The sequence below is a fragment of the Ambystoma mexicanum genome, chromosome 12 (genome assembly GCF_040938575.1).
Source record: "Ambystoma mexicanum isolate Mex_15411 chromosome 12, UKY_AmexF1_1, whole genome shotgun sequence".
NCBI lineage: Eukaryota > Metazoa > Chordata > Amphibia > Caudata > Ambystomatidae > Ambystoma > Ambystoma mexicanum.
Window position 1 is genome coordinate 399,967,727 of NC_090936.1, and position 27,412 is coordinate 399,995,138.

The 27,412-nt window shown below is 44.6% G+C and overlaps 1 protein-coding gene across 1 annotated transcript in view; it reads right to left on the reverse strand.

Moving 5' to 3' along the window:
• Positions 1-27,412, reverse strand: part of OVCH1 (ovochymase 1) — a 1,424,491-nt gene that overhangs the window by 442,024 nt on the left and 955,055 nt on the right. The window contains exon 19 of the mRNA XM_069628530.1: positions 24,146-24,341. Coding sequence (XP_069484631.1) covers positions 24,146-24,341 — 196 coding nt within the window. The remainder of the gene's footprint in view (positions 1-24,145; positions 24,342-27,412) is intronic.

Below are 27,412 nucleotides of genomic sequence, written 5' to 3' on the forward strand. Positions count from 1 at the left end.
GTACATTGAAAATGAATTAGAGTTATTTTCTAAACTGTAATGATTGATTAAATGATTATCTGTAACATTTTAAACTTTGTAAAGGTTCTACATGAATTGTCATGAATTTTGAACCAAATGCAAATAAAAAAAATAAAAAAATGTGCACTCCATCACCAGATTGTTTGCAACTTTCCAGTCTGTTTGGTGAGCCATTCCGTTTAGTTCAAACAAGTCGTGTCCTTCAAATGGTCTGAGCATTTTCCACGAGTAATCAAAAAGGAAGAAATTAAGGTACTCATGGCAATTCCAAACATTTCCCGAAAAACAAATCTTTCCGACAAAGGGGGCTCACTGCCCTTTATTCAAAATTATTCAGCATTTCTCCTCATGCCCCAGACTGAACCATTGCCAGCTGTTGTGACCGAGCAAGGTTTACCTGATCGGCCTACCTGCTCCCATCATTGTCAGTAAGAACTGGTAACTATTGGCAATGTATATCTAATGTTCAAAGCATTCAGCAGGCCTTACACGAAGCTGAATTGTTCACTTGTGAATAGTTGTGTTATGACGCTATTACAATGCACAACCCCTGGTTTCACAATATTTAAGCCCCACATGAGTAGTAAACATGGTATGTGGTTATGTGAGGCCCTCAAGCTCTACTCAAGTATCAAATACCAATTTGTTTAGGCTTGCAATTACTGATTTTAAACCACAGAATAATTCAAGAAACTACCGAAGCTGTCTAAATAAAATACAGCATGTGAAGGAAACTGGTTCAGAGTAGAAGAGCATGTTTGGAACTTGTTGATCTGGTCAAGAATGCTTGCCAACATATAGTGGGGGAATAATCCATGAAAGTGAAGAAGTGTCCTTTGTGGGGTTAACACTTCACAATGTTTTTTGTACACATTAACTGCCGACACTAAATATAAAAGATGTAGTTTAAATAATTGTGCAGGAATGCTTACATGGAGCATATGAGGGTAAGTACAGGTTATGTAATAATCATTTGTACCCTTTCATGTTCCGTCATTTTCTTTGAAAGGCTACACCTTTCAGTATATTTTAATTAGTGGATGAGTTGGCAGTAAACTGTACATGTCTCCATCTGCCAAGTGATTTATGTTGGAAACCGTGGCAGTGACTACACTAGGACTTTTCACACGCATGGTTGCAGGTCTTGGAACAAGTCTGGTCATAATCCAGTTGATATTGTCATTTACAGATCCTTTTTGACTTTCACTTCCAATAACATTTCTTATGTTATAGTGATGCATGCAGAGGATATCAAGAGACATTCCAAACATAAACATGTTCCCTTAGTGAGTTGACCATCTCCCAGAGTACCTTTGTAGCGTGACTGATCTGTGGCCCAAATTGAACCACCACACCGCCTTAGGCTGGTTTATTTTGCTCAGGCAGACTAGATTGTGCAGTAAGGAAATGTGTGCTAGTTTACTACACCAATCAAGTCTGGCACAGCCCAACCATCCATTCTGCATTCACTGTATGGCTGAAACAGGCATGAAGTACAACCATGAAACGTCACTGTCTGGTCAATTGTTTGGCAGCATCAGAACAAGTTAATTACTGTTTACAGCCAAGTGTAGATTTGTAAGCACATCTCTGCTGGCTTAGTCCTTTGTGGTATTCACAATCCACCACAGAGCTAGCAAGGACAGTGAGATCAGCATATTACTGACATTGCAAATATTCTGATGGCTTCGTCCTTCCTAGATATTCATGAGCTTAGAAATATTCTCTGGTGCAAGTGTGCCTCTGAAACCTTTCAGCCACCAAGTGGTTCAACTGCAGTTCTGTCTGCTCTGCTCAGTATTGCCAACACCCATTACACTGGATGTGAAGTGATGGGTTATATATGTGTAGACAGTTACCCGCATGATCTCTGTTCCATCTTTTATTCAAAGTATTCAGGCAGAGGAACAGCAAGTGGTTACAAGCATTCTACATCGGGTGTAGGTTGGTAAGGCCTAGATGAATTTATGGGGCATCTAATCAAATGGGACATTACTGAAGGTAGTTTGTTCTGATGGATTCCTTACTCACATGGGTTCCTAATCTTAGGTTTCCCAAAGCAGTAAAAACCTGGAGGAGGCAGGAGAGAGTGAGGAACCTTCATCTACAGCTTGAAACTAGCACTGCCTGAGCAAAGCAGCTGTCCGGACCTGAAGGACTCCAGGGAGGACTGAGAAGAAAATATTTGCAGGGAAGCATACATACTTGCCTTAAAGATATTGACAACCGAGATACTCTCCTGCAAAGCAGAGGCAGCTATGAAACCTTTTAGAAAGAGTCCCAAGACCTAACGTACATAGCATTCAATAAAGCGGTGGACAAACTGACTGGGCAGGGTCCAAAGAGTTGCTTATCCCTACTGAGGAGCCTCACCCAAGAGACAGTAACAGAGCCCTCTTGGGGTCTAGACAATGAAAACTCAAGTCTCCAATCAATGGGGTGGATTATAGAACAAAAGATGCATCTTCTTGGACCAGTGAAAGCCGGACAACCTGGGAAAAGGAAGGCCTCTCTCAAAGTCAACTTCACCTTAGCAAGAATGAGTTAAGGAGACTTTACTGAAAGCCTTGAGATCACAACCACTTATAAGAAACCTCAGAACAAGGTTCAAATCCCCACACCAATAATGGACTAGTATGGTGGAAACTCATTTAATTTGTAAAGCGCTACAAGCCCAAGGCATCTGGCCGCATTTCTTACAAAGATTTACATATTTGTATATATACACATGCCCATCCAATATATCTGCCGATATATACAGCAGATTACATAAATGCAGGAATACAGCTTGCAACAGTCTTATGACTGCGATTTTTACAAAAGAGTACAATATACATAAACTGGAATATACAGCACTGACATGAGATCCTACATTTTCAAAAATAGAGCAGATATACTGGTAATTACAAGGTTACAGGCCAGAAGCAGGGAGCGCTAAGATTCCTGGAAAACAGCCAGGTTTTGGCGTTTCTTTTAAATGGGTGGAAGGCTGGTTCGGATCTTAGAGAGGGGTAATTAGTTCCATAACTTAGCTGCAAGTACCAGGAAACTGTTCCCTCCTGCCTTTTGTAGTTTGAAGCCTGGGACTTTGAGGCAATGTGCCTGGGCCGATCTCCTAGGGCGGTCTGAAATATTGCATACAAGGTTTTTAGTCAGGAATGTAGGAGCTAGGTCGGCAAGACATTTGTGGGTCAGAGACGGTTTTGTGGGCAATCCTTTGCTTGATCGAAAGCCAGTTCAGGTTGTGTCTAGCCTCTGAAATGTGATGAGATCTAGGAATATTTAGAGCTGCCCTGATGGCGTTATTTTGTAGAACGTGCATTTTTCTCAAGTTCTGTTGACTTGTTCCAAGATGGAGTGCGTTACAGTAAACTAGCTTGGAGAGTACCAGCGCTCTAGCTATGGTAATGCAATTACTTGTAGAAAGAAAGGGCCTACAAGCAGTGATTAACTTGCAGGTGTAGCGTGTGGATGAGGCTGATGCATTGACACATCTTGCTAGGTTTAGTGAGGAATCAAAGTATATGCCAAGAGTTTTCACCTCTTTGGAGACCTTAATGGGGTTACCAACAATGATGAAGGTGTCAAACTGCTTGCTAAGTTTGTTTAGTTTGAGTTTTGATCCTAGAAGGAGGAGCTCTGTCTTCTCGTCATTGAGACAGAGTCCATGTTTTGCCATCCAGGCTTGGATAATACTGTAGATCTAATTAAGCAATTTAGTGTCAGTGTCGTAGTCCCTTGTGACGGGTATGAGTATCTGGGTGTCGTCTACATAATTAGTGTAGGAGACACCCAGATTGTCAAGGTCAAACAAGGGCTTAGAGAATACATTATAAATGGTGGGAGACATGCAGGAGCCTTGTGGGACACCACATGTGACTGGTGCAGTGTTGGCTGATGCTGTCTGAGAGAAAACTTGCATTGTTCTATTGTCTATAAAGGATTGGATCCACATTGTGGCTTTGTGAGAGAAGTGAGCTGATGTCCTAAAATGCGAGCAGAGGATTTTATGATCTACTAAGTCGAACGCTGCCGACAGATCTAGGAGTAGGAGGGCTAGTTTACCTTCAAGCTCCTCTATTTGAGTCTTTAGTTCAATATGGGCTGTTTCAGTGCCGTGCCTCGGCCTGAAGCCAGACTGCCTTAGGCCAAGAAGGTTGTTGCTTTCTAAATGCTCCTGAATTTGGAGAGAAGTTGCTCTATCAATGATTTTTTAGAAGAAAATGGGCCGTGGTGATCGGTCTATAGTTAAATGGGAGTGCCAGGGTCTAAGGCAGGCTTTTTAAGAAGCGGGAGTACCCAGGCATCTGAGGTTATTAGGCACTATGCCTGGTTCGAAGGACGTATTAATGAGGGCTGTGATGAATGGCGCAAGTTCTTTGGTAGCCTCCTGGATGATGGGTGCCGGGCAAATCTCACCCTGGCATCTTGAGGGTTTTAGTTTGGCTATTATGTCCTAACTTTTTGGTGGCGAGAGAGGAGAGGTTGAATGGGTTGCAATGTTTTGTAGCCGATGTCGAAGTAGTAGGTTTGGAGGCCCTGTCTAGGATGAGAAGTTTTTTAGATTAAATTTTGTTTTGCAGCATGGTTATTTTATTGAGTAGTGCTGCCTGTATGTTATATGTATGTTAGAGCACCTTGATGCATGCGATAGGTGGAGGTGCTGGTGATTCCAACTCCAAGTACATTGAAGAGTTCCTTCATGTTTGATTTGGCTTGCACAATGCAGGTGTTAAGTTTTTTTTTTGGATTGTAAGATTGCTTCTTTGTAGGTTGAGATTGACAGGAAATTCTCTTTATTATTAGCAGTCGAGTGACTCTTCGCTAAGTGCTCCTGATATGATAGTTTATTTATATAGCGCCTATACACAATGTGTTTCAAAGCGCTTCAAGGCAAGGGAGGGAACAAGGGAAAATACAATGACATTCTTGCAGGACATGAACAGTAAGGATGTGAAATTAACTATCGTACTCGGCCTGACTACATTTCAGATAGTGCAAGAGCTAAGACATAGATAAGGAAGGGAGGGGGATAGTAGGAAGGAAATGGAAACAGACAGGCAACTACCGTACTAGGCCTGATGACATTTCTGGTAGAGCCGGAGAAAAACAAAAGGCGAGGGAGAGGGGTGCAGAAAGGGAGGGGAGGAACAAAACAAGCGACTATCGTACTAGGCCCGACAGCATTTCAGATCGTGCTGGATGGAGGGGGAACAGTAAGGGGATGGTGGAGCAACAGACTAGGTTTATTTTATTTATAATGCGCACCAGACCACGGGGCATCAGGGCGCAGAGGAAAAGGATATGTTCATCTTAGTTACAAAGGCACAGGGTACATGAAATGTAGGAGGAAATATACAATAGAGCATCAGTATATACAGTGTAAATTACATGATCAAGTAGCATAGAATTAATGTGAGCGCAATACATCAGGAAGGGAGTCCAAGTGGACTAACACATAGTAAGCAGAAGGGTAATGTGAGTAAGGAGCGTCAAGGAGGTGTTAGTCGGAGTGATTATCTATCATTTTCTTTTAGCCAGTTGGTCAGATTCTGTCTGAATTTAGAGAAGGGCTGGGGTTCTCCGATACCAGGAGGTAGGGAGTTCCACAACTGCGCAGCCTTAACTGGGAAACTGTGTCCTCCGATAGTAGAGTCGGAATCGTGGTACTTGGAGGAAGTTGGAGTTGGCTGTTCTAGTCGGTATGGACAATGTTTTTTTTTTTTTTTTTTACAGATTCTGTCCGTGAGGTATGGCGGTGCATTATTAATGCACTTGTGGGTAAGGGAGGCAATCTTAAATTGGATCTGATCAAAAGTGGATAGCCATTTGTGTTCTCTTCTTGTAGAGGAAATATGCTAATTTCTATTGATCTTAAGTGCTGCTCTCAGGGCATTGTTCTGGAGAACCTATATTTTATGGATAGTCTGTTCATTCGCTCCAATGTAGAGCGCGTTACAGTAATCCAATTTGTAGAGTATGAGGGCTCTGGTGAGCGTAGGTCAGCTGTCGGTGGAGAGGAATTGTTTACTGGCTCTGATAAGTTTGCATGTGTATGCGGTAGCAGAGGCTAGGGAGTTGACTTGTTTAGAGAAGTTCAGGGTGGCGTCTAGATAAAAGCCTACGGTCTTCACTTCCTTTGCTACTTTTATGTTGTTGCCATCAATAGTGAAGTTGGCATACTCTGGGTTATGTTTGGATATGTGGGTCAGGGTGCCTAAGATAAGCTCAGTTTGGTCATCGTTTCAGGCATAGTCCATGGGTAGCCATCCATGCCTGAATGATGCTGTAAATTCTATTCACAAAAGCCAGATCCACAGCGTAGTCTCCTGAAAGCGGAAGGAGGATTTGGTTATCGTCTGCATAGGAAGAGGGGCTTAGTGAATACATTATAGCGTGCAGGTGACACACAGGATCCCTGAGGTACACCACAGGTTATAGGGATAGGGTCTGCTGAGGCCAATGGAGAGAAGACTCATGGTCCGGTTGCTCAGAAAAAGACTCGATCCAGGTTGTAGCCTCCTTAGAGAAGTGAGCTGCAGAGTCTAGGTGGCTGCATAAGACTGTGGTCAACCAATTCGAATGCAGCCGAGAGGTCTAGAAGGAGGAGTAGGGCTGCTTGGCCTTTACCTCTAAACTCATCTATTTGGGCCTTAAGATCAATTAAAGCCGTCTCCGTGCCATTTTGAGGGCGGAATCCGGATTGACGAGGTTAGATTCCAGGAAGTTCTGTATTTGGATATAGGCCACTATCTAAAGTCTTTAGAAGAAATGGCACAGTCGTGATGGGCCTGAAGTTAGTGGGAATGGCAGGGTCAAGGGTTTGCTTTTTCAGTAATGGCAGAACCCAGGATTCTTTCAGGTTGTTCGGGACAGTACCGGTAGTGAATGAGGAATTGATAAGTTTAGTTATGAAGGGCGAGAGTTCTCTCGCAGCATCCTAAATAGGTTGTGCCGGGCATTGGTCACCTTTGCAATTGGACGGTTTAAGTCCCAGTATGACCTTCTCCACCTCAATGGTCGATACTTTAGAGAAGCTAAAGCGTGTTTGTTTATAATGTTTGTTTGTTTGTTTATTTGGTATAGCGCAGAAACCAAACCCGAAGGGGTAGCTGGGCGCAAACAGTACAAGGTTGCTTAAGAACTTAGTTACAGGAGAAATACACGTTATACATTCGCAGTTAAATCATGAAAGTGCAGTTTATACAGTTCACCTTAGATCAACGGTAGGTATAGTGAGAAAACAACGGGAAAAGAAGAAAAAAAAAAGAAAAAGGGGAAAAGTGCGGAGCTAGGGTTAAGTCTAGTTGATCGGATGTCATTCAGCTGGTTGCAGATATCTAGTGTCTATGTGGGAGGGGGAGGTCCAGCTAAGTGTCATTGGCACGGATCCAGGTAAGGACTTTTCGCCTGAAACTCGAGTAAGGTTGGTCCATTCTGAGATCCAAGGGAAGTTTGTTCCAAGTTTGCGCAGCTATGATTGGGAAACTAGTGCCGCCGGCTGTACTCTTTTTGAATCTAGGCATCACTAAGGTGAAGGCGTTGGTCAGTCTAGTGGGACGGTTAGAGGTTCTCTTGTGGATTCTGTTGGCCAGATAAGGGGGGGCAATGTTGTTAAGACATTTGGATGTGAGTGAGTATTTTAAGGGTGATCCTGTCTTTGATTTTTAGCCAATGGATATTTTTCCTAAAGGTGGAGATGTGGGCTCTGTTAGGAATGTTTAAGGCTACTCTGATAGCGTTATTTTGGAGAGTTTGTAGTTTAAGGATATACTTGTTAGAGCCTGCATAAAGGGCATTGCAGTAATCCAGCTTGGATATGATGAGAGCATTAGCTAATGTGATGCAGCTAGTGTCAGTTAGGAAAGGTCTACATGCTCGGATTAATTTGCAAGTATATGCCGTGGAGGATGCTAGTGAGTTCGTTTGCTTTTTGAAGGTGAGCGCTGAATCAAGATAGACCCCGAGGGTTTTGACTGCAGGCATCACTTTGATGACGTTATTGTCAATGTTGAATGCGGCATAGTTGGGGTCAAGTTTTTTGATAGCCAATGCTGAGCCAATGATCAGTAGCTCCGTCTTGTCGTCGTTCAGGCAGAGGCCATGGGATGCCATCCAAGTCTGAATGAGGAGATATATCTTATTTACTAAGTCCGTGTCTTCCAAGAAGTTACCCGAAAGGGGGATTAGAATCGGAGTGTCGTCTGCGTAGTTAGTGTAGATAACACCCAGTCTGTCCAACTTATCAAACAGGGGCTTAGTAAAGATGTTATACATCGTCGGAGAAACACATGATCCTTGGGGAACACCGCAAGAAACTTGTATGGGATCAGCGGCTGCTGAAGGTGAGAAGACTCATTGTCCGGTTTGCAAGGAAGGATTGTACCCAAGCTATGGCATCACTTGAGAAATGAGCGGCTGAGCTGAGGTGATTGCATAAGACTGCATGATCTACCAGGTCGAAGGCCGCAGATAGGTCAAGGAGGAGTAGCATCGCTGTTTTACCATTGTCCTTCAGCTCGTCAATTTGGGTCTTGAGGTCAATCAAGGCTGTTTCAGTGCCGTGAAGGGGACGGAAGCCAGATTGCCGTGAACCTAGTAAATTGTTAGTTTCTAGGTAGTCCTGGATTTGCAGGTATGCTACTCTGTCTATGATTTTAAGTAGGAAAGGGACAGTAGTGATGGGTCTGTAGTTAGTTGGTATAGCAGGGTCAAGTGTTTGTTTTTTTAGTAAGGGAAGCACCCAGGATTGTTTGAGGTTGTTCGGTACTAGATTAGACTTAAAGGATGCATTAATGATTTTTGAAATGAAAGGTGCTAGGTCACGAGCTGCATCTTTTATAATTTGGGCCGGACAGTTGTCACCTTTACAGTTGGAGGGTTTTAGAGATAGTATAATTTTTTCTGTCTCTAATACGGATATCTTTCTGAAGCTAAATAGGTGAGGGGTGTTAGATTGGTTAGGGGGGAGCTGAGGTTGCAATGTGGGTTCTGTTGGCAGGAGCAAGGAAGCTTTTTTATTAGCAATTTTAGATTGGAGCGAGCTAATTTTACCCGCCAGGGCATTTTGTATATTAGTGCACCAGGACTTGTTTTTGGGAATGTTGTCAGGTGGGGTTGTGGGTGATTCCATTTCACGGAGGATGGAAAATAGCTCCTTAGTGTCTGATTTGGCTTTAGAGATTCTGTCATTGAAGGTATTTCTTTTAGTGTTTATAATTTCCTTTTTATACTGTTTGGCAAGGGTGGCTAATTTAGATTTGTTCTCCTCGGTGGGTGAGTGTTGCCAGATAGACTGCAACTTTCTTTTTTGGATTCTAAGGTCTTTCAGGTGTGGCGTGAACCAGTTGTTCAGGTGACAGAGTTGTTTGCTTTTGCGCAGCTTGGTGGGGGCAATCAAGTCAAGTGCCTTGATCATAGAGCCGTTGTAAGCTTCAACAAGCGACGTAGGGTCTGTAATGTCTAAATTATTGAGAGTAGGGAGAAGGTGGGGTAGGAGTTGTTCTGATGTGATGTCTTTTTTACTTCTGGTGGGAAGTGGCGGGGCCATGAGTATAGGTTTGGGCCGGATAAGGTCTAGTGAGGCATTGAATACAATTAAGTGGTGGTCAGTCCAGGATTGTGGTATTATGTTGGTAATGCTGATGTTACAGTTCCGATCAGCAACCCAGTCTAGGGTTCTACCTTTGGCATGAGTAGGAGAGGAGACTTTTTGAGATAGGGCGTAGTCATTCAGGAGTGATGCGACAGATAGGGCATGTTTGTCGTTGCTGTCATTAAAGCCCAGGTTAAAGTCTCCCAGTAATAGTATTTGAGCGTGGTCTTTAGTATTGTTGGTTATAATGCTGGTTATGTCGTCTTCAAAGGTACCCAGAGGTCCAGGTGGTCTGTAGATAGCATGCAGGGTGAGAGTCCGGTTGCAAGAGAGGTGCAGTTTGGCAGTAAGGAGTTCGCAAGATGAGAATATCTGGGTAGTAACTAGTTTGATAGGTAAGGTAGCTTTGTGAATGATGGCTAGGCCGCCACCTTTAGTGTTAGGTCTATCGACTCTTAGTAGTTGGTAGCCGTCAGGTATAGCTAGCATGATGGCAGGGCCAGCTGCGTCATGGAGCCATGTTTCGGTTATGACTAATAGGTCTAAGTTTTCATTGGTTAAGGTGTCCGAGATCTCGGTAGCATGGGCGACCATGGACCTTGCATTAATGAGAGATCCAGTTATTGATAGGGTACTGTTTGGTTGAGTCGAGGAGGGTTGTTTGTTTTTGGAGGGGGTATCTCTTTGTATCTGTGGCTGGTTAGTGGTTATAGGAGCAGGGCGAGGGGTGGTAGGTTTGGGGTATTGCGAACGTTTGTTTGCTAGGTCGATATAGCCTCTGTAATTATGGTAGGAAGATGGTTCATGAAGACAGGACAGTCTTGCCCTTAGTCTCATGTTTCTGTCCTTAGCAGGGTGTGAGTCCGCAGTTGCAAATGCCATGGTGGTAAGGAGGCTCAGTGCAATGTGTAGAGATTGGTAATAGGTAGTTTTCATTCTAGTAGTGGGCAGGGAAGAGAGGGCGAGTTCAGGTTCAAGCTATGGGCGTGGACTAGATTATAAGCAAAGGCGTGTAGTTAGTGGTTCGGTGCCAAAGAGGTCTGAGCAGTCTGTAGATTGGCAGTTAGGTGATCTAGGCGAGAACCAGGCTAGGTTCTATATGGGCAAAGCGGTGGCTCACTAGGCAAGTGTGGAAGACTAGCTGGGTAGTGTGTCACCTAAGTATGTCAGGGCAACTAGAAGCACATTGAGGTGTATAAAGTGGCTAGGGCAGTGTTATACCTAATGACAACCATGGGGCACCGGTCAGGGCGCAAATCTGGTGAAGTACTATCTGCAGCAGCACAGAATAAGGCACAGGTCAAGTGTGGTCTATTGGCGACCGTAAGGCACAACACAAATAGGCATGGGTCAATTGTGGTCTATTGGCGACCATAAGGCACAGCACAAATAGGCATAGGTCAATTGTGGTCTATTGGCGACCATAAGGCACAACACAAATAGGCATATGTCAATTGTAGTCTATTGGCGACCATAAGGCACAACACAAATTAGGCATAGGTCATTGTGGTCTATTGGCGGCCATAAGGCACAGCACAAATAGGCATAGGTCAATTGTGGTCTATTGGCGACCATAAGGCACAACACAAATAGGCATAGGTCAATTGTGGTCTATTGGCGACCATAAGGCACAGCACAAATAGGCATAGGTCAATTGTGGTCTATTGGCGACCATAAGGCACAACACAAATAGGCATAGGTCAATTGTGGTCTATTGGCGACCATAAGGCACAACACAAATAGGCATAGGTCAATTGTGGTCTATTGGCGACCATAAGGCACAACACAAATAGGCATAGGTCAATTGTGGTCTATTGGCGACCATAAGGCACAACACAAATAGGCATAGGTCAATTGTGGTCTATTGGCGACCATAAGGCACAACACAAAATAAGGCACAAATCGTGTAAAGTCTGATGATAGGTTAGCCTTGTGCAATAGATCTGCAGGGTCAAGGGAAAAGGTTAGGCAGCCCAGCTATCGAGGTACAGCAGGGGTTGCATAGGGGCCTTTGTTAAAGAGTGCCGAATAAGTCTATGGCGTGCAGTTATCAGAGATCCAACTAGAGGTGCCGGAAAGGGGCCCGCGGGCTTACCGTGGTTGTGTGGGTCCGCCCTTGCAGAGGGCCGGGTTCCTTGCAAGATATCCTCGGGAGGGCAGGACAAGGGAGTAGGCCACGCCTCCGATGCGCCGAACAGGGCGCAAAACAGGGCCTTTGTATGGCCTTCGGATGCGCCGGCGTCTCCGCCTGCCGGCGGATGTGCGGATTCAAATAATGCCGCGGTTAGCGAGGCTCAGCCTCGTTATGGCGCCGTAATGCGCCCGGCATGCCTAGGTCAGGCACAGTGAAGGGACAAGGTCAGGCGAGCCCTGCACCTTGTGCCTTCGTGGATCGTAGGCGGCAGTGGTGTATACGATGTAGCTTCTGCGGGGGGGGAGGGCTCCTGCCCTCTACCCTTGCCGTGGGGGTGCTGGAATGGGGTCCAAGGGCGCAAAAGGGACTCAATGTGGTGGGGGAGCTATGCTCTGAGGAGTTTGAGGTGCTAGAGAGGCTTTCTTGTGGGCAATTTTGGTTTGCAGATTGGCAACTTTGTAAGTTAAGGCGTGTTGGATACTGGAACACCACTTTTTGTCTTTGATGCAGTTTTCTTGTGGTACAATGGGTGTTTCCAGTTCTTTCAGAATACTGAACAGTTCTTTGACACTAGATTTCGATTGAGATAATTCTGTTATTATAGGTCTCCTGTTTGGCTAAGAGGATGTCTTTCTTATATTGGGTTGAGACCTTAGTAAGGTTTAGTTTGTTTTCTGCTAATGGGGAGAGTCTACAAGCAGTTTCAAGCTCTCTTTTAAGTAGTCTAAGATTTTTTAAATGAGGGGTTTGCTATTCCTTAATTTGAGCGGTGCGATATTGTTGAGTTCATGACTTCGTTGTACTGTTTGACCAGAGTTAGGGTCCATATTGTCCGGTACAGAAGTTTAGGTATTATGCGGGGCAGCAGTTTTTCGGCTGTCAAAAGTTTTTTGTTCCTCATAAGTGAAGGTGGGCCAAGCGAGGACTGGGTCGTGGCTAGGTTGGTTGCCAATGTGAATACTAGGAGATGGTGGTCTGTCCAGATCTGAGGAGCAATAGATGTGATATTTACCTTGCAGTTATATTCTGCTATCCAGTCGAGGATTCAAACCTTTGTTGTGCGTGGGAGAGTTACCTTTCTGGGAGAAGCCAAGCTCTTTCAGGGTCATAGCAATGGCAGTGGAGTGGGTATCCTTAGTGTCATTGTAGCCTAGATTAAAATCACCTAACACTAATGTTTGGGAGATGTTTTTTAGATTGTTGGACAAGGCCATAGAAGTATCTTCCGAGAAGGTTCCAATGGGACCTGGTGGTCTACAGATAAGTAAGATATTTAATGTTTGTGAATTGACAGTGGTGATTTTGATAGTGGGGTATTCACAGGATTTCATAGTGGGTGTTGTGACAATTCTCATGTCTAAATTGGTCTTGGCTATAAGTGCTATTCTACCACCTCGAGAGATATGTCTATCTGCTCGCAGGATAGTATAGTTATCGGGGACTGCCAGCGATAGGGCAGGGCCTGCCGCATCATGTAACCAAGATTCTGAGATGGCCAAGAAGTCCAGGTTGTCGGTTAGTATAATATCTGATATTTCGGTTGCATGGGCAACTAGAGACCTGGCATTTATGAGAGCTCCTTTAAGGTTTGGTCGGTGGCTTTCTGATGTGGGGTGGTGTGAGGACCATCTTTGGTCGTCCATTTAGTACGGTTCAGTGTAGGTCTTTTGTGATTGGTAAGACTAGTATTGGGCTCTGCAGTTACTTTCTGGAGTAGGCACTTTTTTTTAGGTGGTTTAATTGTTCAATTTCTTTGGCCGGTAACTCATACAGTTTGGATAGGTGAGCACGCAATCTTAAATTTCTGTCAGTAGTACTACATGGTATCTGTATGGACGAGTATTCTTGATAGTGGCTCGTTTTGTGTGTCGTTTTATGCTTGTGTGTCTAGCATTGTAGGTCGTAGTACAGGAGAGCATCATGGTGCTAGTTTTCGTGAGCAGGCTGTTAGTCTGTAATGCTAGTATGAGGGAAGAGGCGGTGTAAAGTGTTAAACAAGCTATCTTAGAAAGGGTACCTGTTGGTAGTTTGCCTGTACCGTGAATGTACATCCTGGTAAAGGGTAGTAGGCAGTCCTAGGTGAGCCAGATGGGCTGCTAGTCGGCTGTTTCCAGGACACGGTGCAATGGGGTACGGAATAGGTAGGCTAGAATAGGTATATTCAGATTAACTACCTGTTGTAGCCACTGTGGTACACAGTTAGGCCGATTACTTTAGTCTATACTATAACAAGGTGCAACGACTAACTAATAACTGAGGAGGCAGGCTAATGCAGGTGCAAAGACATACCAAAGGCAGGGCACTAACTAACAGTAATGTTGCGCAGTGATTGGCGGGCTATAACATGCCTATGTCTAAGGTTGGAGCAATGAGAACTTCAGTCATACGGCAAGGCTAATTACAGTGCAAGTAACATCAATATGGCGCACTGAGTAGGATGAGGCGAACGAATGTAGGGTCAATAGCCAATCAAGGCAAGGCACTAAGTAGTACGGCATAAAGACTAGCAGGATATAGCATACCTGAGTCTAACAGAAATGAAGTGGCGCAGTGACTGGGATAAGGCGACTAGTACAGGTGCAGTGGCAAATCAAGGCAAGGCACTGACAGTAATGCGGCGCAACAGCTAACATAAAGCAAGGTTGGAGCAATGAGAACAGTCATACGGCAAGGCTAATTACAGTGCAGGTAAGGCGACCAGCATGGGCTCGATAGGTGCATTGAAGCATAGTTGATCATGGCGGTAAAGGAGTACATATAGGCAATGTGGCCCGGTAACTTGTGGACCCATGTTAAGGCACGATAGGGTATGGGTAGATATGCAATGTTCACAGTTAGTATAGTTCTTAAGAGTACGAGCTTAGAAGTCTTATGAGCAGCCAACACGTAGGCTTACCGCATCTCGGCCGGTGTTGAGTTACTTCAGCTGGCGAAATCCATAAGTAGAGGGGGTTTGCGGGTAGGCTTGTGCAAGTGTTGGACTCGTGGGCCAAGGCGCCGAGAGGCACCAGACAGGCGCACGACAGGCTTAGTGCCTTATCCGGTGTGCCTTCGGAGCCGGCAGGCGAACGCCGGCCCACCAGCGAATAGGCTCCTTATAGTTATACCTTGATAGGTTGCTATCATACCAGGTCCAGGGACAATTCTGATAGAGTAAGTGCATAGAAGAAAGTAAGGGGATGAGGGGAGGAGATAGGAAAATGGGGAGGAGAGAACAGAGTAAGCTGTTAAAGAGTGGAGAAGCAAGAGGGGAGAGCGAATACAATGGCAGAAGTTAGTAACACAATGTTGCAAGCCAGGATACAAGATGAAGATGGGAACAGCAAGATTCAGGGCCACCATGAGTTCAAGATGCAAAGGAAGTCAACATGAGAGTTCAGAAAGGGTGACGCGCCGTGAATCGATGAAGTCCATAAAAGTAAAATCCAGCATTGGCCACAAGACGGTGATGGTGAAACCAGAATGTATCAGAACAGACTCCTGTGTGCAGGAAAGGGGGAGGGTGGCACAAGGGAACACGGGGGGACCTGCATGTTTTAGCTTTCCGAAGGGATCTGAAATGTGGGGTGTGCCACGAGTTTAGGTGAGCAAGTGGTTTGGCTTTGCGTAGTTTGAGTGGGGCAATGGTGTTTAGGGTGTTGAGTAAAGTTTGGTTGTATAGGTCTACTAAGACTGTAGGGTCTGAGTGTTTAGTCTAGTGGCATTGAATAGTCGGCTGAAATAGTGGGAGCAGCTTTTCCACTGTTATGTTACGGGAGTTCCTGGTTTGAGTAGGAGAGGCGATGTTAGGAGTGTTCTTCTGGTTGCCCTTGTCCTTTGTGAAAGATCAGATGGTGTCTGTCCAGGAACAAGGTGTAATGGACAAGATATCCATGTTGCAATTAAGATCCATAAGCCAATAGAGAGTCCTACCTTTGATGTGGGTGGGTTCTGAGATTCAGTGTGTGAAACCTAGTTCAGATATGGGAATAGCGAGGGTAGCGGCTTTAGAGTCTTTAGCATCCTTGAATCCCAGGTTAAGGTCACCAAGTAGAATAATTTGGGATCCTGGCTTGGTATTATTGAATAGGAGAAGAGTGATATCTTCTTCAAATGTGGATACCGGTCCAGGCGGTCTGTAAACGAGGTGAATGGTGGTGGTACAAGAGGCCGATGTGGGTAATTTGACAGATAGAAGTTCAGCTGAGAGGAGAGTTTGGTTAGAGATTGGTCTAAGTCCTAGTGTACTTTTAGAGCTAAAGGCGAATCCTCAGCCTTTGGCTCGGTTAGAGTCTCTATCGAGTCTGGTAATAGAATATATGTCTGGAATGGCAAGTGAAAGCACAGGCCCGGCCGCAGCGTGCAGCCACGTTTCGGTAACTGCTAGGAAGTCATGGTCTAGAGACGTTATGATGTCGCAAATGTCAAGGGCGTGGGCTGGCAGGGATCTGGCATTGATCAATGCACCCTTAATAGTGGTTGGGAAGTGTTGGTGGTGCTAGTGGCTGTGGGGGTATGGTGAGGTCTGGATGGTGGAATACTGTTTTTAGGTAAAGGCAGAGATGGTGAGAATCTTGAACCTAATCTTTCATTTCTTGATTTGAGTTTGTTAGGTGTAGGTTTTTTGGTGAAGTGCAGAATACAGAGTTCACCCTTGCACAAACTGCATAACAGTGGGGATAGTAAAGGAAAACCCCTGTTGGGGAGTCCTTTTAAAAACGAACTGTGGCCAAATACCCCTTCACAGTAGCAATGAATCCACATTGGGCCCAGTTAATCAGAAAACCAATAACAAGCACTACGATAAACAAAAGGATCTAGATCCTTCTCACAACAATAGCACAAGAATGTGCACTACCTGCAACCAGTGATCAATTTGGTAGCCATGTTCCTGGCTGAAAGGCGCACATCATGGTCAACATCAACCAGGTCACTCTCCCTGTACCAAAGCCTCTCAAGCAGCCGATAATAAAGATGGATTGCTCAGGCTCAATAGGAGGACCTTGTCATCAGAATGGGAGAGCAGGTTAACTATTGCCAAGCAGGACAGATTAACCTATCCAAAGGTTCTGGGTGCCACATTCTCCAGAGCCCAAATCAAGAGGAACCAAGATGAGGATCAACCTAAACCACCTCAGTCTCCGGGGGACCAGTGGAATGAATGTGGAGTGGGTGCATAGTGAACAAAGTTCCAATCTACAATCAGGGTGTTTCCCAAACCCTTGCAAAGGTAATTCCATCCAGCAGAACTTGCACCTCTAATACTTGAGGCAACAAAGAGGCAAACATGCAAATCTGATAAGCACCTGCTGAAAGTTCTGTCCAGCCCAGATGGGGATTGTGCCTCTCTGCAGACAGACACCATTATTCCAAATGTATTGAAAGCAATATTTGTCTATGTTACGCTGTCAGAATCCGAATACAACCAGCCTGAATGGACAGAAGACAATAGACAAGTGTCAGCCTGATTACCCTTGTATTCTCTAGGAGGTTGATGTGCTCGATCGCCTCGGCAGGGGACTACAGGCTGCTCAATGACCCAAAGCTGAGGTATTTAGCTCTTCAAGGAGGCAACTGTAGAAAGGCTGCCAAAAATGTTTCCCTTTAGTTAATTGAAGGCAAACCACAGGAGATCATGTGACATTGTTCAAGACCTGCAAAAGGTCTATACTGTTGACTTGAAACATTTCCAGGAGTGACCTCGTGAAAAACTAGACATCTGGAACCAGAAACCTACTTGAAGACATCAGACCCAGAAGGAAGAGAATTTCAGAGGCCATGACCAGAGACTGCAGTTGGAAAAGTTGTATCCTCTGAATTGTTATCATCCTTGGAAGGCAATGTCCGGCCTGGGCATGACCCCAGAACTTCCCTGATGAACCAGAGCATCAAATGGGTGGGACTTGTGACTTACAAATAAGGGAAAAAGCCCCATCTGTGCAACACAGGCCAATTGTTGTACAGCGGTGCCCACACTAGATCTGGAGAGTATGCTCAAGAGCCAGTCATCTAAGCAGGGAAAGACATGAATCCTCGCCTCCTGAGACCAAATGCTACCAGAGTGAAGACCTTAGTGAAAACTGTGTGGGCTGAAGACGAGCAAAAACTGGCAATGGACTTTGCCAACCACAAACAGCAGATACTTTGTGCTTGGGGAAGATTAGTACATGAAACCCGGTATAATAGACAAAAGCCAGTGCTGGAGATCTACGGTCTGAAGAATGCATCAAGGTGACCAACATGCGCTTGTTACTCAGGTTTTTCTTTTATTTTGGTGGTAAAGGAACACTGATCTTGTACCTCCCACTTTAGGCTGAAATTATTTTATTGCTACTTCCACAAGAAGTTACAGAATTTCCTCTCGCAAAGGGCACCTAGGGGTGGGCAGGGAGATGGGACTTGTCAGAGGAAGGTTGAAGAAAGGGAGACAGTGCCCTGATAAAATATCTTCAAGGCCCAGGCATCAGAGGTGTTCACCTCCAAGGGGACAGTCTTTCCCAAGGCTGTAGAAAAAGCCCAAATTAAGGTTGGGTTTTGGACCCTGGGGTCAATGAGGAGAAATCTCTTCCCTTGTGGCTTACCTGAAGGCACGTGCACCCTCTGTCTGTGGGGCAAATATATGAAGGAACAAAAAGGAGATTACTTGGTTAAAGATGCGGACAACTGAACTACCAATCCAAGGGATTTTGCAGTGGCCTTGAAAGACTAATTTCTCAAGGAACCCATCTGCTTTGGAGCAAAAAGATTCAATCCATCAAATGGCATGGACAGAAGCTTTGCTTATACATCAGGTTCACATCCAGATGTACTCTGGATTTTCATCCGGTAGAACCGCCAGAGAGACCACCAGGCTAGCCTCACAATAGGTCATGTCTAAAATGCTTGGCAGACTCCTTGCCATTTAGCAGGTGGTAATTCGAACCCTCTTCTTGGGGGCAGGTGGTGGTAAGATTGTCTGCACTCTCCATCACTAGAAGTCACCAGTTGTGGTAATGTCTTGCAAGGGTGCAAGAGGTATTAACTGCCTGCAAACTAAGATTGCCAGAGGCAAAAGCTGTGTGTTCTATCCAATTCAGTTTCTTACTGTACTCAATTGGGAAAAGGTGGGAAATTTAAGCGCCTTTGCACCTGCAGTGAAGGCCTGAAACGCCAGTCTATAGGGAATAATGTGTGAAGCGAGCAAGACTGTTTACAATGCAGCTTGCTATTTTCTTCTTCACAGGCTTAAACCACTGCCCCAAAAACGGCCTAAAGCAATGCTTTAAACGAAAGGAGGATTTTTGGGGTGAAAGACAGATATTCTGAAGCGCATTGCCTTCTGAATGGTTTTCTGGAACAGCATGTTAAAAACGAGTCCTAAGAGTAGCATTAATGTACTAATTCAGGAGTGATGGTCAACAATGTCCTATTATCAGAAGCCAAACTGGCTAAAACTTAATTCTGTACATGGCACTCTTCTGGTAACTTAAGCATATTTCGCTCTCATAGGGACTCAGCCCAAATGGAACATCCCCGCAGAAGAGCAGCCCAAATTCAGGCAAACCCAGACATGTAGGTATTTGCAGATTTCAGGCCCCTCTTCATGGAGCTCTACACTGGGGCTGCACTAATGGAAGTCAGAGCTGCAGGATGCAGAAGTGTAGTGGTCTTCATATCGGAGGCCTAGACAGATTTCACTGGCAATGCAGTGGCAGGCCGAGGGGGTGCGTCCACCAGCCTCCGATAGAACAGCACAATCCCTTGCACCACCTCCAGCGCCAATACCTAACTGCAAATGGCTGCTGTGAAAATGTCAAAAATCTGACAAAGCGAGTGACGCTTTTGAGTCTGAGACTAACTGCGTGGGGCTGGCGGTGTGGCTTCTTGGAGGAGAGGGGGGGGGGGGAGAGTGGTAATGAAGGAGTCTCAGGACCTCTTGTACCTTTCTTATTCTTTTCCTGAAAGACTCATCCATACAGTTTGCTTCCTCAGCTAAACAGCTAAACAGAAATTATTCAGAATATTCTTCAGAATAGATGGCTTTGAGAGAGCTGGCGGCCTTGGTCTGTTTTTTCCCCACCCTAGAGGAGAGCAGTGAAGACATTCATGACTCTGCGTTCTCTTGCATAGACTGACATGAACCACACTCCTCTCATGTACAGGACCCAAGCAACAAGCGGTGCTTGTGTAGGTCAGAAGCACATGGGCTTCATAAAGCAGTCTTTGCATGGCGTGTAGCCTGAAACCGACACAGGGCCTCATTACGATACGATGTAAAACCTGCAGGCTGCTGCCGGGCTCATGCATTTTTCCGGCACCTGGCTCCATGGACACACCAGGTGATTACAACCCCGGTGTTCCTGGAAGTCAGGCACCGAAAAATGTAAATCCCCCTTCCCATTTGAGTCCCATAGAACTCAATGGGGATGAGGGAAGCACCGGCACCGTTAATAATGGTGCCAGTGCTTCCCAGAAAGTCTGGGCAAGTGCCGTCCCACCCGCCAGGTCAGGCCTGGCGGGTGGGATGGCAGCCACCCGCAGACTCCGAGTGTGCCGGTCCGATAACGGTTCCGGTAGGCTTACCGGCACCGTTCCTGGAACGGCACACTCGTAATGAGGCCCATGGTCAAATTTTGCTATAAGCAGTGGCCTGCTCCAAGGTCAGAATTCCAAGCAGAAAAACGAATGCAGTTTTCATGTAGAATACCCATGACTTTCAAATCAGTAGTCATAGTAGCAGAGCCCCAGTGTGCCCTCTGGCCATTTAGATTCTGAAGCCAGACTTAAGCATGGAGGATATTTACGATGAGGAATCTGTGGGAAAAAGGAATCCATCAGGAGGGACTGAATCAGCAGATGTGCATAGATGTACATCACAAGTAAGGGGCTTTGAGTAATCCAGAGCAAATCATGGGCAGATCTGATCAGTCAGAAGTCTGAAAGTATCCATCGTCACCAGTTATGTTCCTGTGTTCTGCAATATGGAGCACACCGGGACACGCTACCCGCCTACTGAGGAGCACAGCACTGACCAGGACATACCATTGACATTGGGCTGACCTAAATTATCTGGTTAAATTAGATATGCTTTAAATTAATTCCCCTTTATATTGCTAGTTTTATGTTCCACTCGGGCCTTCACACAAATAGCTGAAAGATTGTCCGTTCCACTTTCCATTCTCCTCCCAAATGCCTTAGCGATGGACCTGAACTGCCCTATTACACCTCCAAAAGTAGTCTCAGCATTCCAACATAACATTCCAAGTCATCTGAAGTTTTCCAAAAGACCCCACATATTGCAATTGGTAATATTTACATGCTTGACTAGATTATTTTCTATGTATTTTCTCACTACCAAATTGCCAAGAGATTGCACGCCAAAACAAAAATATAACTGGCCCCAGATGACTTCAGCAACTATTGCCCCCATCAAACACTTTACTTGGCAAGATCCTCAAAAGAACCATAACCATTAAACTTCAAGCATACTGGCGCAACAACCAACTACAGACCTACCAATCTGGCTTAGGACCCACATGCAGCGTGCAAACTGAGCATCCACATGGTAGACCATGCGCCTTCTGCATGTTCAATGATTGCTTAGTACTCCACGATCTCTTCATTCTTTGAAAATGGGGGGGGAGAACCAAGCCCTCAGAAATACTACACAGTAGCACAGGAATAAGAAAAACTGTTCTCCAGTGATTCACCTACTTACAAGAACCCCCCCCCTCCCCATTAGCTCGTTGTGACGGAAATCTCCATATTAACCTCTCCCGGTGGAGTCCCAAAAGGAATCCATCCTTTATCCATCTTCATCCTCCGCAAGGGTTCACTAGGATCATACAATATTAATCCTATACTACAATGGCACTGAACACACCTAGGTGAAGGCCTAACTAGCCACCAGGAAAGCTTCAGCCCACAGCAGACACCATGTAAGTGCCTGGGATTGCAAATGGACAGCCATCTCTCCTTCAAAACGCATATCAAAGAAATCCTCGGTAGCCTGGTACCAACTCCTTGTGGGACAACAAGCATTTCCATCCAAATTCCAATCCAAAGTATAGGCACTCATTCTTTCTCACCTTGAGAGGGGACACCCCTCAATCACTTAGTCTCAGGAGGATAGCTCAGGCGCAACGCGCCTGCATTGTAAGCAAGACTACACGGAGCAACAGAGGTTCTATCCCCGGGTCCGCGCTATACCTCTGATATTAAGCGTTATAAATAACCAATCATATCACCAATAAGAAGGGTCCAAACTGAAGGTCACGCTCAATGGGCTTGGCAAATGTGACAATATTATGCCCACTCATCGAAATAAAATCAGTTGCCCCTACCATCACTAACTGCATTTCAAGGCAAGCTGCTTAACGTAAAAAAAAAAAGCATTCACTTTGCTTGCTCCCCGATACCTACCCAAAAGGATCTCAATTTCTGGTGGCCCAAGTTACACAAGAAGCCAGGATCTGGCCAGATTAGAGCTACAAAAATGCAAAAACCACAGAAAACCTGCATTCTTGATTTATGACCCCAGACTGTGGATCCCCATACCAATCAGACTTGCACCCACCACCATGCAATTTGGAAAGGAGCCTCTTCCTGCACAGTAGACACCCCGACATCACCTCACTCCTAATTGCAGCTCCTATTGCTTAACATTAATGGTGTAGCCCCGTTGACTCTTGTGCCACCTTTTAATCACTCGGCTGCTTCTCAGAGCTAGGTCCTCACTCAAATGGCAAACAAATGTGAGCTCTGTAGTGGAATGCCCTGAAGTTTACAAGGTTGTAAGAGGGCAGTATATATTTGTTTTAATGATGAGCCATCATTGGTATAGCCAGTATTGCACTGCTTTAAATAAGAACATTAACTGGTACATGCAATACAAAAGTTGTGAACATACATGCTTGCATTCGGTTTCTACCTATAGAACTACCCAACAAAGTCAGAATTAGTTTGTGGCAAAAGCGTTGTTCCTTATTCAATTCCACACGGTTTCAGAAATCTGCTCCAATGTTTGCATAGTTACCCTGCTAGGACACTCGGGACATTATTGGCTAGGTATGATTTGGCGACCCCAACCAGTTCCCCAGATTTCAGCACAAGTTAAAATATGTGTGTTTGTGGCTCGGCAAAGCGTTGTTACTTATACAATTCCACACCGTTCCACCCATCTGCACCACATTTTGCTTAGTTACCTGTTCAAACCCTTACTATTTACATGAAATTTGGACACTCCCCCTATCCCTGAATTTCAGCACCTTCACACATGAGACGGTTGCCTGAAATATGCGAAATATCTGTGGTCATAGGACTGGTCCTGACACGAGGAAGAAAACGAGGTCCAGGCCCTAGGATGCACAGTACAAGATATTTGCACCGCAAAGAACTGCACCACACCAGGGTGAGGCGACAGGTGGGGGGAGAGCACCGAAGTTCCCAGTATACAGCAGCAAACCAACTCTCACCTCCCCACCCCCAAGGTATGCTCTGCAGTATGTCAGCCAGCCACACGCACCCATTCTCAGTGCGGTTTACTTCAGGGTGCAAATCTGATCCATGTTTCTCCCACATGCCCTTATATGCTGTGTGTTCTAGCGTGGGCTCCCCAATCAGTTGTATACCTTTGCTCCAACTAGCAAAGCAAAAATGTTTCTCTAAACATAAGCCTTACAACGAACATGTACTTTGGTAATATTAAACCATCATGCTGCTCAGGAACATCCATGTTCTCATGTACAGTTACAAGTAAAACAAAAACTGGTTTAGTGTAGTTTTTATAAGAAAACATTTTTTAAATATCAATCGAAAAATTTAGTGAATGTTTCTTATCACCTTTCTTATGGAACCTTTCCCTAAAGCTACCTAAAGCTACCTCAAGGGATTTCTAGCTAATGGTACGTATGAGGAAATAAAATCCTGGGCAATGCCTGGTAGGTCTGCTGGTGCACTATCCAGCTAGACTTCAATGATATAATGTGCTATACCCACTGTGGTTCTTGTGATATCGCATCTATTGCAATACATTGTAGCTGCCCAAGACAATGCCCCACCTTGCACCAAGAGAGAAAAAACCTGGACTGACATTTTATTGACATGTTCTTGCATTCATTTCACACTAAATTTCATGTAGGTCTTCTCCAAAAAGATTGTGATCTTGCATGACTCCCCTAAGCCTTGTGTCATTTTAGAAATCAATTATTGGTTCTGGGCTATAGTGGAGGTCCTTAAGCAGCGAGTTCCGACTTGGTTACCAAGTGAAATACCATGCTTTTTCTGGAAGGGGGGGGGGACAGGGAGTGGGGTCTATTGTAATCTGAATGCACCTCCCATCCAAGTGCCCACTATAGTTGATTGTAACATAATGCAAACTTTGTCAATGATATTCAAAGTTGGAGATAAAAGTAACTGCAAAATGAAACCCCACTCACCTTCTTCAGTGCTCCCCCATCCAGTCACTATGCACACTGTTGAAGGCACTACAACCTTATTACTTATCGGTAGACAGACTGGTCGCACATAGTCATTGAACACCAGGGATTCATTCAGTTGAATCAGGGCAATATCATAATCAAAGGTAATTGCATCAAACAGTTCATGGGTGACAACCCGGACTACCTGCCTCACCTGCGGAAAGAAGGCCATAATTAATACAAAGAAAGTTGTGCAGCATACAAAACTGTAGCCATAGTTGTGTTTTTTTGGATAAAAGGGCTAGAAAAACATAGCGTGATAAATGTGTTCAGCCAATCTGCGCTAGTTGACAATTGAGATGTTTATTGTATAATATTGTGTTATTTTGTATACAAATTATGTTCACGTTTTATGTATGAATTTTAGTATTTTATTCTATTAGTGTGTGTGGAGTAAATCGTTACTATTTTTGCAATAACATTGGCAATTGTTTATACATATGAAAATTATTGACACATGGGAGCGCAATTATTTGAGGCCTACCCTGGGGACTGAAGAGGATCCAAGTAGTGACACCCACCATTTGACCTTCCTTTGGTTGTAATAAACATGGATTTTCCCCACTTAGTAGGAAGGTAGTTCACCCTCCCCCACCCCCATTGGGACTAGCTGATGTGAGATTAGTGACCATAGTTGTGGTTCCATCCATTGGAATGAAACAAGGAATTGTTGAAGAGCCATTCCTTAACTAAACTTGGCTACCTATTTCGCAGTCTTCAAATTATTAACCACCTCCCAAAAGCAAGTCAAGTTTGAAACCACATGTAATACTATTCTACAAATATCTCATCCATAGGGGTTCTACAGAATAAACAGCACTTACTAGGGCACAGGCTAAGTTCCAGCAAGAATGGACTGAAAAACAGCGGTTTTCCTTTTCATTGCCAAGGTAGCATGACCTAAATAACCACCTTGCAATCTGGACCCATATCCTAGGACCTATGGTCACAAATATACACAACACTTCAATCTTCAAAGTATTGCATACATAAATGCAAGCAGAGATTAAAGAAAATGAAGGGTTTTCTATACATCTCTGGAATGGGAGGTGTTTTATAGGGGACAAATATTTGCCTACACAAAGTAGATTTTCCCAGAAGCAAAGCTACAAAAGGTTGTGGAGAACAGATGTGTTTAGTGCATTAACGCAAATAAGTTAAGCTGCAGCAACAATATTTCATACCAAATTACTAATGGTTGGGGTGACAATGCTGCCAGATACAGGAACTTAAGTAAAACATTCAAGGTTTATGAGCAGGAAATTCAGTTATTAGCTAAGGCTGCGCAGTGCCGGGATGGGGCACTGTTTTAAGTAGACCTGTATATCCATAAACCTATGGAACACAGGCCCCTTGACTTGGGGTTACACAAAATATACACAGGATAGCTTTAGCGCAGATCAAAAGTGGATACCAACAGCAGCCGCGACCCCCCCCCCCCCCCATCTAAGACCTCAGCCTCCCATATCCAAGCAGGGATTACAGGCGCTCGCCACCACGCCCGTAAACCTATGTGACACTTTTGCACTATATTCATATGTTATTTCTGATAACCGTTTATAATTATTAGCCCAATCCCAACATTCAATTCTTTAGTAAATATGGATTTTAGGATAGCAAAACGAGTGCCCCTCTCAAAGTCTGGGTGGCAATTTATGTTATTCTATAATTTATCTAACTCCTGATGGAATCTTATTGCTGGTATCAATATCTCAACATCCATTTCCAGCGCCAATCTTCAGTAGTGTGCATTTTAGGTTACAGTTTGCAAGACACTCCTTTCCATAGCTGGGCTTTCAATAATAGCCCCAGCCTAAGATATTCTACAGGGGTCGATGGATAGCATCTTAAAACATTTCTCCAAAATTACCCCTCCAGCTCGTCTAGCCAACTTGTGTCTCTCCAAGCTAGGGCTCTTCTAGGCCATATAAAATGGCAGGGTAATAGCTTTGCTTATAAAGCATGAGAATACCCTCAACAGTATATGCAGCTGACTGGTTCGGAAATGTTGCTATGAAATGTATTTGGCGGCGTGCCGTATTTTGTTTAGCTTCAATTATTTGTACATAGTCTTGCTTTGTGCCCATCTGAAGACCTAGATGAACAAGTTACTCTTACCTGGTAACGTTCTTTCGATGGGATGGTCCGACGACGTATTCCATATCTATGACAGTAAGCAGCACAGCTGTGGTGATTACTGTCATAGCTAGATATGGAATACGTCGGAGCACCCAATCCCCTGGAAAAGGGTATTTGTCCACGCAGGCCAAATTTCCCAGAGTTTAAGAGAAAGTTGGCTGATTTCGATTTGTTGGGAGTTATGGCCATGGCCTTTGTTTTGTCTATATTAAAGGACCAGTTAGTTTGATGCCACATATTTCACCAAATTCTGAAACATCTGTTTCACACCACTGTATGTATGATTAAGTAGAACAAGATCATCAGCATATAACATGCAGTGGATAGTGACCCCCCTCCTATTCTGAGGCAGCATCCGATAGTTGTTTGGAGTTTATGGGGGAGGTCCAGCATGTACAGGTTGTAGCTCCCATGCTGTATAATGCAACCCTGCTTTACCCCTCTGCTTATTGTGACCCTTGCTGAAACAGTACCTTTATCATCCAGTCTCACTCTGGCCCGTGCCATGGTGCAGTCCCTTTAGTATTGATACCAATCATGTTGGGCATCCCCCGGCTTCCATTTTACGCCAAAGTTTACCATGATCTATGCCATCAAATGCGGCGCAAAAATCAACACACTATATGTAATGGTGCCCCTCCTTGAGTTTCTGCCCTAGTTATGTGTCCCATATGTACTTAAATATATTGAGAACTGTACTTACGGTGAAGTAACTACTTGCCTATATTAATAGCACTTTAACTTACAATGGCACCATGCAGTGTTTTACCAAGTAAGGTAGCATGTTGAGCTCTTTTGCCAATTGAACAATTCTGAAAACATCCTTGCCTCATTTTCTCTATGAAGGAAAGACTATGCATCAGCATTATACAACTAACGGGTATACTTCTCTCCATGGTGCTACATTGTGGATCTCTAGTAAGAAAGTGACAGGCAGCAATGATTTCCCATTGCCAAGTTATTGTTCCTAGCAAATATCTGCTTCCAAATGGGGAAATTCAGTGTGAGCTACTATCCATGTATAGCATGGTTGGAAAGGAACTAACCTTTCTGATAAAGCCAACAGGAGTTCACCATTGTCATGTG